Raw genomic sequence first — 14710 nt, 5'->3', positions numbered from 1 at the left:
ATAGCACACTGAGAGTGGGTGATTAGAGAGTACTTAGTGAAAAGACTTATGAAAGATGTTGGTAATATCCTGAGGGAAATGGAGTCTGAGATGAGGATTTTTTTTGTAGGAAGTTTATTGGGAATCAACACCTGTGAGTGTGAAGGAAACATGATTAGGCAGAAGTAGGAGCTGAACCCTGATGCAAGCACAGCAAAGGTTCTGGTCCATCCCACAGGGAGCTTGGGACCTGGTACAACCCTTCAAAAGTGAGCCTTTTTAGGTAGAAGGACCAGGTCTTTACATTCCTCAAGCAGACCAATCATTGGATGTTGGCTGCCTTCTGGGGAACTTGGCAGGTGTTTTTCGTTGATGAAGGGCAATTTCCTCAAAGCTGGTAGAATGAGCGCCTTAGTGCTGACATGGCCTGTGGACGGCACAACACCCCATCCTTACAGACAAGACAGCAACACAGAGTTACCAACAGCGATGAACCATTCCCACCCCTAGGTCTAAAGGGATAGGGAACGGAGTGGTTACTGGAACCAGGTGAGATCTGTAACTGGAGGAACAGAGCCTCAGGAGCTGTGATCTTCCGTGGAGAAACACAGCTTCCACAAGCCAGGAGCCTGGCAGAGAGGGCACTGAGGCAAAAACCACAGCTTTTCTCTCTTCTCACCCTCCAATTTCTTGCTGGTTTCTTTCACAATCCCCAAAGAAAGCTAGAGGACAACAAGGCCTGGCCCTAGATTCCAATCTCCCCACAGAGCAAGACAGAAAAAGGTAGACAGTGAGTCATGAGGGGCAGATTTAAAAAACCCAGCACATTCAGACTTTCAGTTTATTGTCAGTTGTCAAAAACCTCTCGAGTTGGATATCCAGTTAGGAGCAAAGTCATTTTATTTTCCCAGCTTCCTTTAGAACTCAGAGAGTCTTTCTTCAAGTACTACCTATTGAAGCGAGCATGCAGTTTTAATCTATGTTGATTTGTTTGTGAATTTTTCTAATGAGGGATAAAATATTTGAAAAATAACCTCCTACATGGATTTACTTTCCAACATTTAAGTCTCTAAAATTGAATCTAGAGGATCAGTTATATACCCTTGAAAAATTATTGGAATTTTTCTAGTAATACAATTTATGGACAATTACTCTGTGTATTTCACTCTGCTGAATGCTAAAGGGTCAAAGAAACACCTAAGTGAAAAACAAGCAATTACAGGTAGAAAACAGTATTCCACGAAGTCATTCCTGTCATTCATAAGTGGCATGGTGCTGCCTGGAAGATCATGGAAACCTCACGGAGGTTTGACGGGTCCAGTGGGGAGGAGAGGACAGGAGCAGACAGGGAAGCAGGCAACCACTATTTATCAGAATATACCAATAACTTCTGTTCTAAATCTCTCTTTTAAGTTGCAGACCCATATGAAACAACTACCTATGTGAAATGTCCAGGTAAAGGTCTCATATGCATCTCAGAAGTAAAGTTTCCAACAATGAATCTTTGTATTTAGTTATTCAACAAGTCTTTTCCTCTCCCACTCTCTTTTCTTAAAATTTTTATGTGTTTGTTTTTTGTTTTGTTTTTGTTTGCTTTTCTTAGGGCCGCATCCATGGCATATGGAGGTTCCCAGGCCAGGGGTCGAATCGAGCTACAGCTGCCAGCCTACACCACAGCCACAGCAACATCAGATCTGAACCATGTCTGCAACCTACACCACAGCTCACAGCAATGCCGGATCCTTAACCCACTGGGTGAGACCAGGGATTGAACGTACAACCTCATGGTTCCTGGTCGTTTCCATTGTGCCATGATGGGAACTCCTCTTTTTTAAAATTTTTAATTTGTTTTAATTTTTTTATTAAAGTATTTACAGTGTTATGTCAATTTCCTCTGTACAGCATAGTGACCCAGTCATACATGTATATGCATACCCTTTCTTATATTATCTTCCCTCATGTTCCAGCCCAAGAGACTGGATATAGTTCCCTGTTCTATACAGTAGGTCCTCACTGCTTATCCATTCTAAACGTAATAGTCTGCATCTACCAACCTCAAACTCCCAGTCCATCCCACTTCCTCCCTCCCCCTTGGCAACTGCAAGTCTGTTCTCTATGTCTATGAATATTTTTCTACTTTGTAGATAGGTTCATTTGTGTTCACATTTTCTATTTCTTCCTGGCTCAGTCTTAGGAGATTGTATCTTTCTAAGAATTTGTCCATTTCTTCTAGGTTGTCCATTTTATTGGCATATAGTTTTTCATAGTGTTGTCTTATAAGCCCTTGCATTTCTGTGGTGTCAGTTGTAATTTCTTTTTCATTTCTGATTTTATTGATTTGGGTCTTCTTTTTTTTCTTGATGAGTCTGGGTAAAGAGTTATCAATTTTATTTATCTTTTCAAAGAACCAGCTTTTAGTTACACTGATCTTTTCTACTTTTTTTTTTAGACTCTTTTTCATTTATTTTCTCTCTGATCTTTATGATTTCTTTTCTTTTACTAACTCTGGGTTTTGTTTCTTCTTTCTCTAGTTGCTTTAGGTGTAAAGCTATGTTGGTCTTGTTTCCTGAGGTAAGATTTTATTATTATAAACTTCCCTCTTAGAATTGCTTTTGCCGCATCCCATAGGTTTTGGATCATTGTGTTTTCATTTTCATTTGTTTCTAGGTATTTTTAATTTTCTCTTTGATTTCAACATATCTAGAGGTGGCTGTGGGCTCAGGAAGTCTTTAGGCAGCCTGTCTGCTGATAGGAAGAGCTGTGTACCTGTCCAGTGAGTTGCTTGGCCTTAAGTGTCCCAGCACTGGTGCCACCAGGCTTTTGGGTAGGGACAGGTCTTGGCACTAATGAGAAGAATTCTACAATGGCACCTGCCAGCACTAGTGTCCAAGCAGTAGAGGAGCCACCAGTGTCCACATCTCCAGGGTGAGGTGCCATCACACCCACCTCCTCCAAGACCAACAGGTAGGTCTGACCCAGGCTCCTGTCAAATTACTGCTTTGCCCTGGGTCCCAGAGTGTGTGAAGTTTTCTGTTCCCTTTAAGAGTAAAGTCTCTATTCCCCTCAGTTCTTTGGGATGCCCAAAATTAAGCTCTGCTGGCCTTCAAAGTCAAATGCTCTGGGGACTTGTATTCCTGGTACAGGACCACCACGGCTGGGGGAGGGGGACTGACATGGGGCTGAGAGGCCTCACTCCTGTGGAAGAACTTCTGCAATATAACTTATTCTCTAGTTTGTGGGTCGCCCACCCGGGGGGCGGGGGGCATGGGATTTGATTATATTGAGAGTCCACCCTTCCTAGCCATCTCATAGTGGTTTCTTCTTTGTGTTTCTGGTTGTAGAAGATCTTTTTTAAGAGGCTCCAGTCTTTTTCATTGAGGTTGTTCTGCAGATAATTGTGATTCTGCTGTGCTTATGTGAAGAGGTAAGCTCTGGGTCTTTCTATTCCACTACCTTGTTCCTGTATTTTTTTTCCAAATATTTATCTTTAAAATCAAGTTGCAGAGTTCCCATTGTGACTCAGCAATAATGAAACAGATTATTATCCATGAGGATGCTGGTTTGATCCCTGGCCTTGCTCAGTGGGTTAAGAATCTGGCGTTGCCATGAGCTATGGTGTAGGTCACAGATGGCAGCTCAGATCTGATGTTCCTGTGGCTGTGATGTAGGCTGGCTGCTGTAGCTCAGATTCGACCCCTAGCCTGGGAACTTCCATATGCCATATGTGCAGCCCTAAAAAGCAATAAAAAATAAATTAAATTAAATTAAAAAGTTGCAACTTGTATTTTTTTCATTTTCTACTTTACAGAGCTGGTCATAGGAGTAGTACAATCAATGTATTCTTTTGTTCTTCTTTGTCTATCACACGGCATATAGAGTTCCTGGGCCAAGCATCTGATCCTAGCCACAGTTGTGACCTATATGGCACCTGCATCAACTCCAGATCTTTTAACCCACTGTGCCAGGCTGGGGATCAAACATTCGTCCTGGCACTGCAGAGATGCCACCAATCCCACTGCATCATGCACCACCACAGCAGGAACCCCTCAATGTGTATTATAAACCATTGTTTTTTGGCAGTTCCATGGTGACGCAGAAGTTAAAGATTTAGCATTGTCACTGCTGTGGTGCTGGTTTGATCCCTGACCTGGGAACTTCTGCATGCCTGTATGAGGCTAAAAAACAAATAAATAAACCAATGTTTTTCAAAATTTTAATGTGCATATGAATTACTTGGCATTCTTTTTATTTTATTTTTTTAAGAAGTAGACCTTTTATTATGTGTATTGTAGGTATACATTTTGAACTTTATGAAATGTAATGCCTACTCAACATTTTTTAGCTTAAATTATTTTTACAAGTTAGGAGGAAAATTAACAACATGATGAACCCAGGTTTTTTTAAGTATATATAAATTAATATAAGAGAAAATATTTGAGATTATGAAATATCCAAAAGCTAGTTCTTTGGAAAGATTAATGAAACACATTTTTAATCACTTTTCTTTTCTTTTTTGCTTTTTAGGGCCTAACCTGTGGCGGCATATGGAGGTTCCCAGGCTAGGGGTCAAAGTGGAGCTGTAGCCTCTGGTTTACACCACAGCTACAGCAACGCCAGATCCAAGCTGTGTCTGCAACCTACACCACAGCTCACAGCAATACCAGATCCTTAACTCACTGAGCAAGGCCAGCGATCAGCATCCTCATGGTTGCCATTCTTTTTAAAATGCGGGTTCTGATTTGCAGGTCAGAAGGACCATACTTTTTTGCTTTTGTAAAATTTCTAGGTGATTCAAGTGAAATTATTGGGTCTATAACTGATCCATACTTAGAGTAAAAAGGTTCTAGCTCACACTTCCATAAGTGTTAGATTGACTGACACTTACAGCTTCCAGCACACTCACTAGTATATCAGGAAACCAGTCACCCAGAGGAAACAACTGGCATTATTCATTAAAGACAGATAAAATTGATTTCTGACCACCCTTTAATTATCTAGGTCCAACCGATGCAAGCATTAAGTAAAGAAAAGAACCTCCAGGATAAACACATAAAAACCTCACACATAACACGCATGCACTCTCTTTCTCCCTTCTCTCTTTCTACACAGACACACATACATACACATAAATGCAGACAGAAAACCCATTGGTGTTAAACATGGGCTTAGAATAAAGGACAGTCCAGCAAATGAATTTAATTAGAATCCTTTTTATTTTCTATTTATATTACCCATTTGTAACACTTATTCATAAAACCTCTAGCATTTAAAATCTCACTTCATCAGTCTCTCAGCTGTTGCAATGGTGAATTTTATGTCAGTCAGCTAGATATCTGATCAAACATTATTATGAATGTTTCTGGAGGATGTTTTGGGATAAGGTTAACATTTACATCAGTGGATACTGAGTAAAGCAAATTGTCTTCCTAATGTGGGTGGGTCTACTGCCAATAAGCTGAAGACCTGAATAAAGCCAAAGATTGACCTCCCCTGAGCAAGAAGGAATTCTGCAGCAGGTGGACTTGCATCCCAACATTGGTTCTTCCCCGGGTCTGCAACCCTCTGGCCCACCTTGAAGATTTTTGGACTAGCCAGCCACCAAAATGGCATGAGCTAATTCCTTAAAATAAATCTACACATATACACACACATATACGCACACGCTTTATCAGTTCTGTTTCTCTGGAAAATGCTAATACACCTGTCTAGGAAAAACTAGGCTTTGCTATAGTTTTGACACTTTTAACCACTGGGATTCTTAATTCCTTCCTTAGATTTAGCCTTTAAACATACCCTAGAGACAGTGTCTCAAGGCAGAGATTATGAATGAGCTTTAAGCCAGGGACTCACTAGATTGCCACATAATCAACCTGACTGCCTAGTACCTAGACTCTTGGACCATTTCCAGATAGTCAAGTGCCTGTATGCCCCACCCTCTTTCAAGGACTGGCTGTGAGGCCAGCATCACATGACTAAAGGCAGCTGACATATTCCTGTCAGCTTGGGCCTGTGTTTCGCCCTGATCTTGGATTCATTTTGAACTTTTGACTAGTGTTTGTACAGTGCTTGTCTTTTGTTCTCCTAGACTGATCTTCCAGATGTGGAAAAATCTGGAATCAGTTACCAAATCCTGGCCTAATCATATTTTTTTGCAGCTGGGCTTTATCAAACTTTTTCATTCTTTATCTGTGTTCTAGCCAACCCACAACTACCCAAACCCTACTCCTGCCTGAGGCAAACACACTAAATATGTCATCTGGCCCCTGACTATTCTCCAGTTTCCTCTGCTGTTATTCCTCTTACCTGCACCCCAAACCTACCCCACATCACAAACATGCCCTGCACTGTAGCCTCCTAGAGTCTAACTAGTCCCTGTACATCCTGGGTCCTTTCACCATTCCCTGCCTCTAAGTATGCTCTTCGCTGCTGTCCTCAGGTCATCAATGACCCTCCTAGCTGTCAGTTACTCTTTCTTCCACCACTTTGTTTATATCTCTTTATAGCAGGTACTCTGCAATAATAGTGTTAACTGTTATATGTTGGTTTCTTCAGTAAACTGTGACTCACTTGAGGGCAAATACTAATTCCTATTTTTGTGATCCATGAGACCACTCCAGTACTCATCACCTGAGGAGCTTAACTCTCTTCTGGTCCAATTATTGATTAACAGTTCTGGGCAGAGAATGTCTTGTGTTCTATGAATAACCCTCAACCTGAAATAAGTCATTGTGGCATTAAATTATTTTCCCTTTCAGGTGTCAATTTTTAAGTATAAATTGGATGTATACCAAAAATCAACCAGATTATAAATGTAGATGGAGAAGACAAATGCTTTATCCTAAATTTATCCCAAGTGCCAGGAATAGCACCTATTGGAAAGAAAATACCCAACAAACTTATCTCCAATCTCAAACCCAAAGTTCCATTGTTCAAAGGATGAAGGATAATTAGAAAGACATAAAATCCCCCAGAAGTTATACTGTATTATTTAGCAATTTCTTACCCTCTTTATTCTTCCCTAGATGTAATGTCTTATGTTCTCAACAAAATTTCAGGCTTCAAACTTTTCTCTAAGATGCAAATTTTACTTGTAAATTTTGGTTTTAGAACTGGCCTGTTCCTCAAGCAACAGAAACCATTGCTTAAATGTCCTCTCTCCTTCCCAAGCACCTCACAAAGGGGCTACTCACCACACATGATGTCTTCCTTAATATTTTTTTGATTGACAAACTAACAAAGCAAAAATCTGCATGAGAAATCCTAATTCTCTCACTACATCTTTAAATAAGAAAACAATCAAGTATGGATTTTGTTGCTGCTGAGAAAGCTGCCCAGGAAAGTGTGGATAAAATTTTCCAATTCAGAGCAAACTGTCTGCTTTCCCAGAAGGTGGAGGTTCAACCAGAGACAGTTAAGTTCATGACCTTGGCAGATAAAGTTTAGTCAGTTCCACTAAAGTTGGGCACTTCATACTAAATGACCCTGATATAATAAGACTTAGGGATTATATAATCCCTCAGCTGTTCTTTGATGTCACATAAAATACTACAGATGTGCTCTCCCAGTGAACCACTTCACCCATAGCCATGCCTTTGTGTAGTCCCCTCCTGAGGAATCTGGGCTGGCATGTGACTCACTCAACAAGAGGTGGAGAAAGTTATGCTACATTAACTTCTAAAGTTTGGTCAAAAGAAACTTTGAGCTTCTGCCTGGAGTCCTGAGCTGCCACGTAAGAAGTCTGAGTCCCCAGGTCCACCATGCTGGGGCAGCACATGCAGACACTCCAGACGACAGTTCCAGCTAAGCCCACTGCCCAGTAACCCTAGTTCAGGCACCAGCCATGGGAATGGAGAAATCATGTAGGCATCCAGTCTAGTCAAGCCTTCATCTGGCTCCAGGCTTAGCTGACAACTAGATGTGACCACATGAGAGACCTCCAAGCAAGATGCAGTCAAATCAGAGCCAGAAGAGATTACATCAAATCATTGTGCTAGAGCACTAAGGTTTGAGGTGGTTTGTTATGTGGCAATAAATAACTAGAACACTGTAACCAGAGGAAAACAGGAGAGGAGTCCAGAAACAAGGGCTGATGTAAGAATTCCAACTCAGTGAGCACCTGGACACATGCAAGCTGAAAATCGCTCCCTACACTAGGACCTAAGTCTTTGACGCTTCAAAAGAGAAGTCATATTTGAAGATGCCTTTCACTTTGACATATTATCCTTTCAGGTTTACTTAATTTTACTGCTACTCATTACCAGGTAGTAAGGAATTCTACCCATTTTATCACTTGAAGCAATAAAACAGAACCCCACTGTCCCCTGAGAAAGCAGACAATGAGAGAACCCCTATTCCCTTCCATGCTGTGAGTCAGGACAGGGGAATTGTCACCCCAAGTTCTGATGGCAGCTGAGCCAGCAGGTGGATTTCTCCCCTTCCTTTTATGTAAATTAGCATAAGGAAAGGACAGGGCCAGGAGCATGGCAGTGCCCTCAGAGGTGAAGGCGCCATGTCAGGATGAATCTGCAGAGTGGAGCTTTGTCCTCTGCTCTACAAAGCTCATGATCACACTTCTTACCTGGTAGCGATTTAGCAAGTCTGCTTTCTATAGAGTTTCCCATGAGGTTAACTCCTGGAAGCAGGTGCAGTTGTAACCACAATTAAAACTGAGTTATGTTAACAATCCTAGGGGCAATTAGGTAGGTACAATTAGGGCCCTCCCATGATTGAGAAAGAAAAATTTTATGTGTATACATGCTTATGCTCCAGATCTCATTAAGTGAGCTAAAATAGAGAGACTTGGGCTTCCTTGGTAACTGCTTCCTTTCCTTCTTGTCACTCCAGGGCACTGTCCCTGCATGCCAGCACCACATGACCATGCTCAGAATGCTAAACCAATGAGACCCTGACGCAATCATGCATGCTCTCATTTTCTCTCTGTGACCCCCTTGGTCTTACTTCTGAATTCCCAATTTTAAGTGTAAAGCCTGGCATGCATAGATATTTAATAGTTATTTGTTAAGAAGAATAATGGAAGTAACACAAAATGAGCCAGATTAGATAAGCAGGTCAGAGAATTTCTATACATAGTATTTACTATATACCTCTATCCATTATATTTCCTCTCTAGTATCACATGGTGATCTTTTAAAGCCAACTAATTTTGTAACTATGTATGGTGATGAATTTGTGTGTGTGTGTGTGTGTGTGTGTGTGTGTGTGTGTCTTTTAGGGCCACACCCATGGCATACGGAGGTTCCCAGGCTAGGGGTCCAATCAGAGCTGTAGCTGCCGGCCTACGCCAGAGCCACAGCAACTCTGGATCTGAGTCACATCTGCGACCTACACCGCAGCTCATGGCAATTCTGGATCCTTAACCCACTGAGGCCAGGAATCGAACCCACATCCTCATAGATGCTAGTCGTGTTTATTAACTGCTGAGCCATGACAGGAACTCCCGTGATGAATGTTAAATAGACTTATTGTTATCATTTCTCAATATATACAAATATTGAATTATTTGTAATTGAAACCTATATAATGTTATAATTATACAACTGTAATCAAAAATAATAATAGTAAATTCAGGAGTTCCCGTAGTGGCGCAGTGGTTAACGAATCTGACTAGGAACCATGAGGTTGCGGGTTCGGTCCTTGCTCAGTGGGTTAACGATCTGGCGTTGCCATGAGCTGCGGTGTAGGTTGCAGACGTGGCTCGGATCCCGCGTTGCTGTGGCTGTGGTGTAGGCCGGTGGCTACAGCTCCGATTCGACCCCTAGCCTGGGAACCTCCATATGCCATAGGAGCAGCCCAAGAAATAGCAAAAAGACAAAAAAAAAAAAAAAAGAAAAAAAATAATAATAGTAAATTCAAACAAGACCTTCATTAGTCCTTGGATGCCCCAATATTGCCCAAAGAATGTTATACTTCAGACTCAGTGCAAGCCAGATCCTGCGTCAATGAGAACCAGGCCTGGTGATCAATTTAGGGCCTCATCAATACTTTGTTTTGGGCTCTAGAATAAGTCTTGCTGCCCTACAGGCTCCCACATTTACCTAAAGATACATAGCTTTTCTCTAAACTTATGAGTTTCTAATAATTGCTGTAGTAAAGTATTTTTTCCAAATCACTTTTATGTGAACCTCAAATATAAACTCCAGAATGCAGGGCTATATTTAAGTGCTGGGCTGTAATACAGATGTGGATCCAAGGCAAGGTCTACTCATCCTCTCTCTGACCCATCTAAGATAATTCTGAAGAATCATAAGTAACAAACTCATGGGCTTGGAGAAGAGACTTGTGGTTGCCAAGAGGGAGAGGGAAGGACTGGGAGGGACTGAGAGTTTGGGGTTAGTAAATGCAAACTATTGCATTTGGTGTGGATAAGCAATGAGAGCCTGCTGTATAGCCCAAAGAACTATATCTGATCACTTGTGATGGAACATGATGGAGGATAATATGAAAAAAAGTGTGTGTGTGTGTGTGTGTGTGTGTGTGTGTGTGTATCTAGGTTACTTTGCTGTACAGCAGAAATTGACAAAACACTGTAAATTAACTACAATAAAAAAATTTTAATGAGTAAATAAATACCTGAAAACTACTCATTAAACCAGGAACTCTAGTTCAGTGCCTGTCGCTGAAATTTACACTTAACCTGTTATGACTCCAGACCGTTTGGTTGGCAAGACCTGGGTCTTCCCAGAGTTCTAACTCAGCCCTAGACACACAGCAACAAGAGTCCATCTGGCTGTGAATGTCACCATTGCACTGTCTTTTGCGGGCTCGTCCTACCCACCAGATCCAGCCTCTTGAATGCTAATATTAGCTTGGGTCAATCCTGATTTTACCACGTATCTTAGACATAGCACTTATCAACCTCTACATTAATCTTCTAATTTTAGAGAACAAATTACTATGAACTTAATGTTTTAAAGCAAAAGATATTATCTCACTACCATTGTGGGTCAGCAACCAGGCATGTTTTAGCTAAGTCTTCTACCAAGAATCTCATAAGGATGACATCAAGGGGTCCCCTGGCTGCATCCTCATTTAGAGGCTCAATTAGGGAAAGACCTACCTCCAAGCTCCTTCAGAATGTTGACAGACTTAATTTCCTTGTGAGTCTAGGACAGGTTCTGTTGTCCTGCTAGCTATTGGCCAGGTACTGCTCTCAGCTCCTACAAGCCCCTCTCAGGTCTTTGCCACCTGACCCTCCTCCCATTTCAGTGACAAATTCCCTTCACACTTCAAGTCTCTCCCACTCCCTATGCTACTATCAGCTAGAAAAAAAATCCTCTGCTTTTAAGGACTACTTTGATTAGGTTAGATCCACCCACATAATTAATCTCTCTGCCAACTGACTGGTCACTTTAATTACATCTGGAAAATCCTTTTTTTTCCATGGAACACAGCACAATTACAGGGGTAACACCAGGAAGCAGAGGTCCCCGCGCCATATTGGAATCCTGCCTACCATACCCTCTGATATGCCCATTCCACACATTCCTGGACTGTTCCTCTCTGTTGGTCAGGAGTATCTATTGCTGTTAACAGATAAACTTCAAAATCTTGGCATAGCATGATACAGGTCTACTTCTTTCCCACATTAGAATCCTTCCAGGTCCAGAGGGCTCTGCTATACATTGTCATCTAGAAACTCAGGTTCCTTTGGTCTAGTGGCTCTGCTATTCCCTAAGGACCAGAGGCTTCTATTAGGTCTTTAGTTTTCCGCCGGCAGATGAGGGAAGGGAGAGCATGAGGAAGATCTTGAGGGAATATATAGGCCAGGCTGGAGGTGGGTGGCCCATGTAATTTCTATCCACATCCTATAGGCCAGAATTAGTCACATGGTTGTCATTAATCACAGGGCTATCTGGGAAATGCAGTCTATGTGCCAAGAAGAAATGAGAAAGCGTTGGTGAAAAACTAGTCCCCTCTCTGCTTAACCCCCCAGAGCTTAGCATACTCTCTGGACTTAGAGGAGAAATATTTACAGTCTCTTTTTTTTTTTTTTTTTAATTTTGCTTTTTAGGGCTATACCCATGGCATATGGAAGTTCCCAGGCTAGGGGTTGAATCGGAGCTACAGCTACTGGCCTATGCTATAGCCACAGCAACATGGGATCTGAATCACTACACCATAGCTCATGGCAATGCTGGATCCTTAACCCACTGAGTGAGGCCAGGGATCGAACCTGAATCCTCACAGATCCTAGTCAGATTCATTAACCTCTGAGCCACTAAGGGAACTCCATATATTTAACTTTCTTTACTACAAATCCCATTCCTGTCCTTGCCTGCCCCCCCCTGCCAAGAGCAAAAACAAATACAAAAACAATCAAAAAACCCCAGGTTGGTTTCTGAATTGTCTCATTGCAAATACAGAATTTGAAATAATGAGAGTAACAAGATATCTTCTGATTCCAATGCCATTCTTTCAAAAATTTTAGGTTCCAAGTAAACTCCTTTCAGCCATTTATTATACCAAAGCATAAAAACTTCATGCTCATCACAAGTAGAAGTTTTGCAATTAACATGTAACAAATCTGATTAGAATGTTGAAAATTCAGAAAAGGTGTGATTTAGACAGGGATGTGAGAAGAGATGGACACACATAAACATTTGTTGCATGTAGTTAAGTCAGATCCATCCTTTCCTACCATCAAGTTTATGTTCACATTCAAAAACACCTTCTGAAGTCATTCTTTTCAGAGACTTTCTGGCATGACTCAGTTTTGTCCTATGAGCTACAAAAAGACAACATATTATTTTTGGAGAGTTACAGTTCCTGTGCTGGGTCAGGGAGAAGACGCATTGTGATCTAAGCAAGATCTAAGAGTAGTTCAAATCTCACTTTGAGAAGGAAAATCATTCTGTCCTTCTCTGCTTTAAAGGGTGCTGAGGGAAAAAGTTTAAAAGATGCTAAAAGCTCTTAAAATGCCTGGAACTTGGGATATCCAAGGTTTTAGGCATCTTGAAGTCTTTACATTCATATTTCAATGGATTAGTTAGGCTGCTATTTATGTGAACATCACTTTTCACATCAGTCTTCCTTCATTTACCACCTGCTCACTTGTCCCATTTAATTTTACTGTACAATGACTTGATATAGAGATTATGTACATGCATGTTTAATCAGTTCCCAAAGCCTTGCTTGTTTTTCAAATTATACCCTGTCTGCAAGATGTGGTGACTTTGAGGGTCAAAAAGCAAGGAGGCTGAGAACTTCCTTCTAAGTCTCCTCAGTGGGATGAAAACATGAGATCAGAAATGTTAGGGGAAACAAGTAGAATTTCCCCATGGAATCAGGCAGAGATTTATGGGTGTTTTTTGTACTGTTTAAAGACTTCATCTTGAGTTTCCTCTGTAAGGCAAAAAAGTGTGAGAGGCTGGATTAAGATTATGTGCCAAAAACAAAGCATCATTTCTTACTTGAGCTAGATATATTTTCTTTGAATCAAAATAATTATTGAACAGCACAAAATCTAGGCTCCCTGCTCCCTGCAACCAAATTTAGAGTAAAAATGGTAGAAAGAAGAAGAGATGGAAGAAAAAAACACATCAAAACAGACACTTTGCCCATGTCTGCTTTAAAATCAGGTTCCAGGAGTTCTCTGGTGAACCTAGCTAACAGGGTTTCGGCATTGTCACTGCTATGGCTTGGATTGGATCCCTGGCCCAGGAACTTCTGCACGCCATGGGTGTGGCCAAAAAAAAATTCTTTTTTTTTAAATGTTCAGGTTTCAGCCACATTACAATCTCTTCTGCACCTATAATCTGCCAAATCAGTAATTTTGGAAATAAATTTATAAATAAAATATTTCTAAATATTTAGAAATAAAACCTCAAAGATACTTTTTTTCTGTGAGCTATCCTTACCATCATTTTCTATAAGATCACTGTATAATGCTGTTGTCTTTATATATGACCCACCTAGCCTATTAAGAACAGGAGAATCAAGAAAAATCAAAGCTTGAGCAGAACATGCACACTTAACAGACTTCCAACAGCACAGTTTAACCTCTAAAACACTGAATTTTAAGGAAGCAGAAGGGTGTGGCCCATATTCCACTAAGGATGACTCACATCAAACATTTTGGGGATATGACCTATTTATAATCGGTGCTATTTCATTGATCCTGGTTTTGTTTAGAAGTAGGTATCTTCTAGTGTCACGGCCTACAGATTTATCTCTGTTAAATATGAAACACATGCTCTGAGGTACCAAGCCAGCAAATTATTCTACTATCCTTTGGCCATGTCTTTTCTGAATACAGATAATTCTACCAAACACTCTCAGTGAAAGATTATAATGTTAATAACCAGCCAAACTTCTGCTATTATGGCTTAAGATGAAGACACCACAAATGAAATATATTCATTCAGATGTATTCAGTGCCTAGATGCATTATTTTTTATTATATTTAATGTATTTTTATAGGGTCATCCACTGAAATGATAAAAGGAATAAATTCTGTCATGCAGCTTAATAGAATTGGCTATTCATAGATGATGAGAAAGTTGTTATTCTCCAGCTGTGTAACCTTTTATTTACAGAAAAGCATGCAGACGGTGAGGTCTACCAAAGTTCAGGGGCTTCAAAACAAGCTGACTGTCTGGGCTGTCAATTGCCTATTAACCTTGCATTACTAAATGGCTTTTCTGTAGAGACCTGCTTTCCGAATCCCAGGATGGCACCCCTCAAGTTATGAGCTCCAGGCCGCCGTCAACTC

At 40.9% G+C, this 14710-nt stretch overlaps 1 protein-coding gene across 9 annotated transcripts in view; it reads right to left on the bottom strand.

Moving 5' to 3' along the window:
- LOC102159433 (uncharacterized) overlaps positions 1-14710 on the bottom strand; it is a 908266-nt gene that overhangs the window by 543364 nt on the left and 350192 nt on the right. For 5 of the 9 annotated variants that reach the window (XR_014831355.1, XR_014831356.1, XR_014831359.1 and 2 more), the window contains one exon: positions 34-131. The exons of the other annotated variants lie outside the window; for them this stretch is intronic. Coding sequence is in view for 1 of the 5 variants with exons in the window: in XM_085002290.1 (XP_084858416.1) it covers positions 34-131 (98 nt within the window). In the remaining 4 variants the exon portion in view is untranslated. The remainder of the gene's footprint in view (positions 1-33; positions 132-14710) is intronic. 9 annotated transcript variants of the gene reach the window in all.

This window comes from Sus scrofa, chromosome 16 (genome assembly GCF_054392235.1).
Source record: "Sus scrofa isolate SSC_HxYL_T2T_F1_AM1 chromosome 16, Sscrofa_HxYL_maternal_Yorkshire_Landrace_v2.0, whole genome shotgun sequence".
NCBI classification, from domain to species: Eukaryota; Metazoa; Chordata; class Mammalia; order Artiodactyla; family Suidae; genus Sus; species Sus scrofa.
Note: the sequence above shows the minus strand (reverse complement) of the source record. Positions and strands in the feature narration are given on the sequence as shown.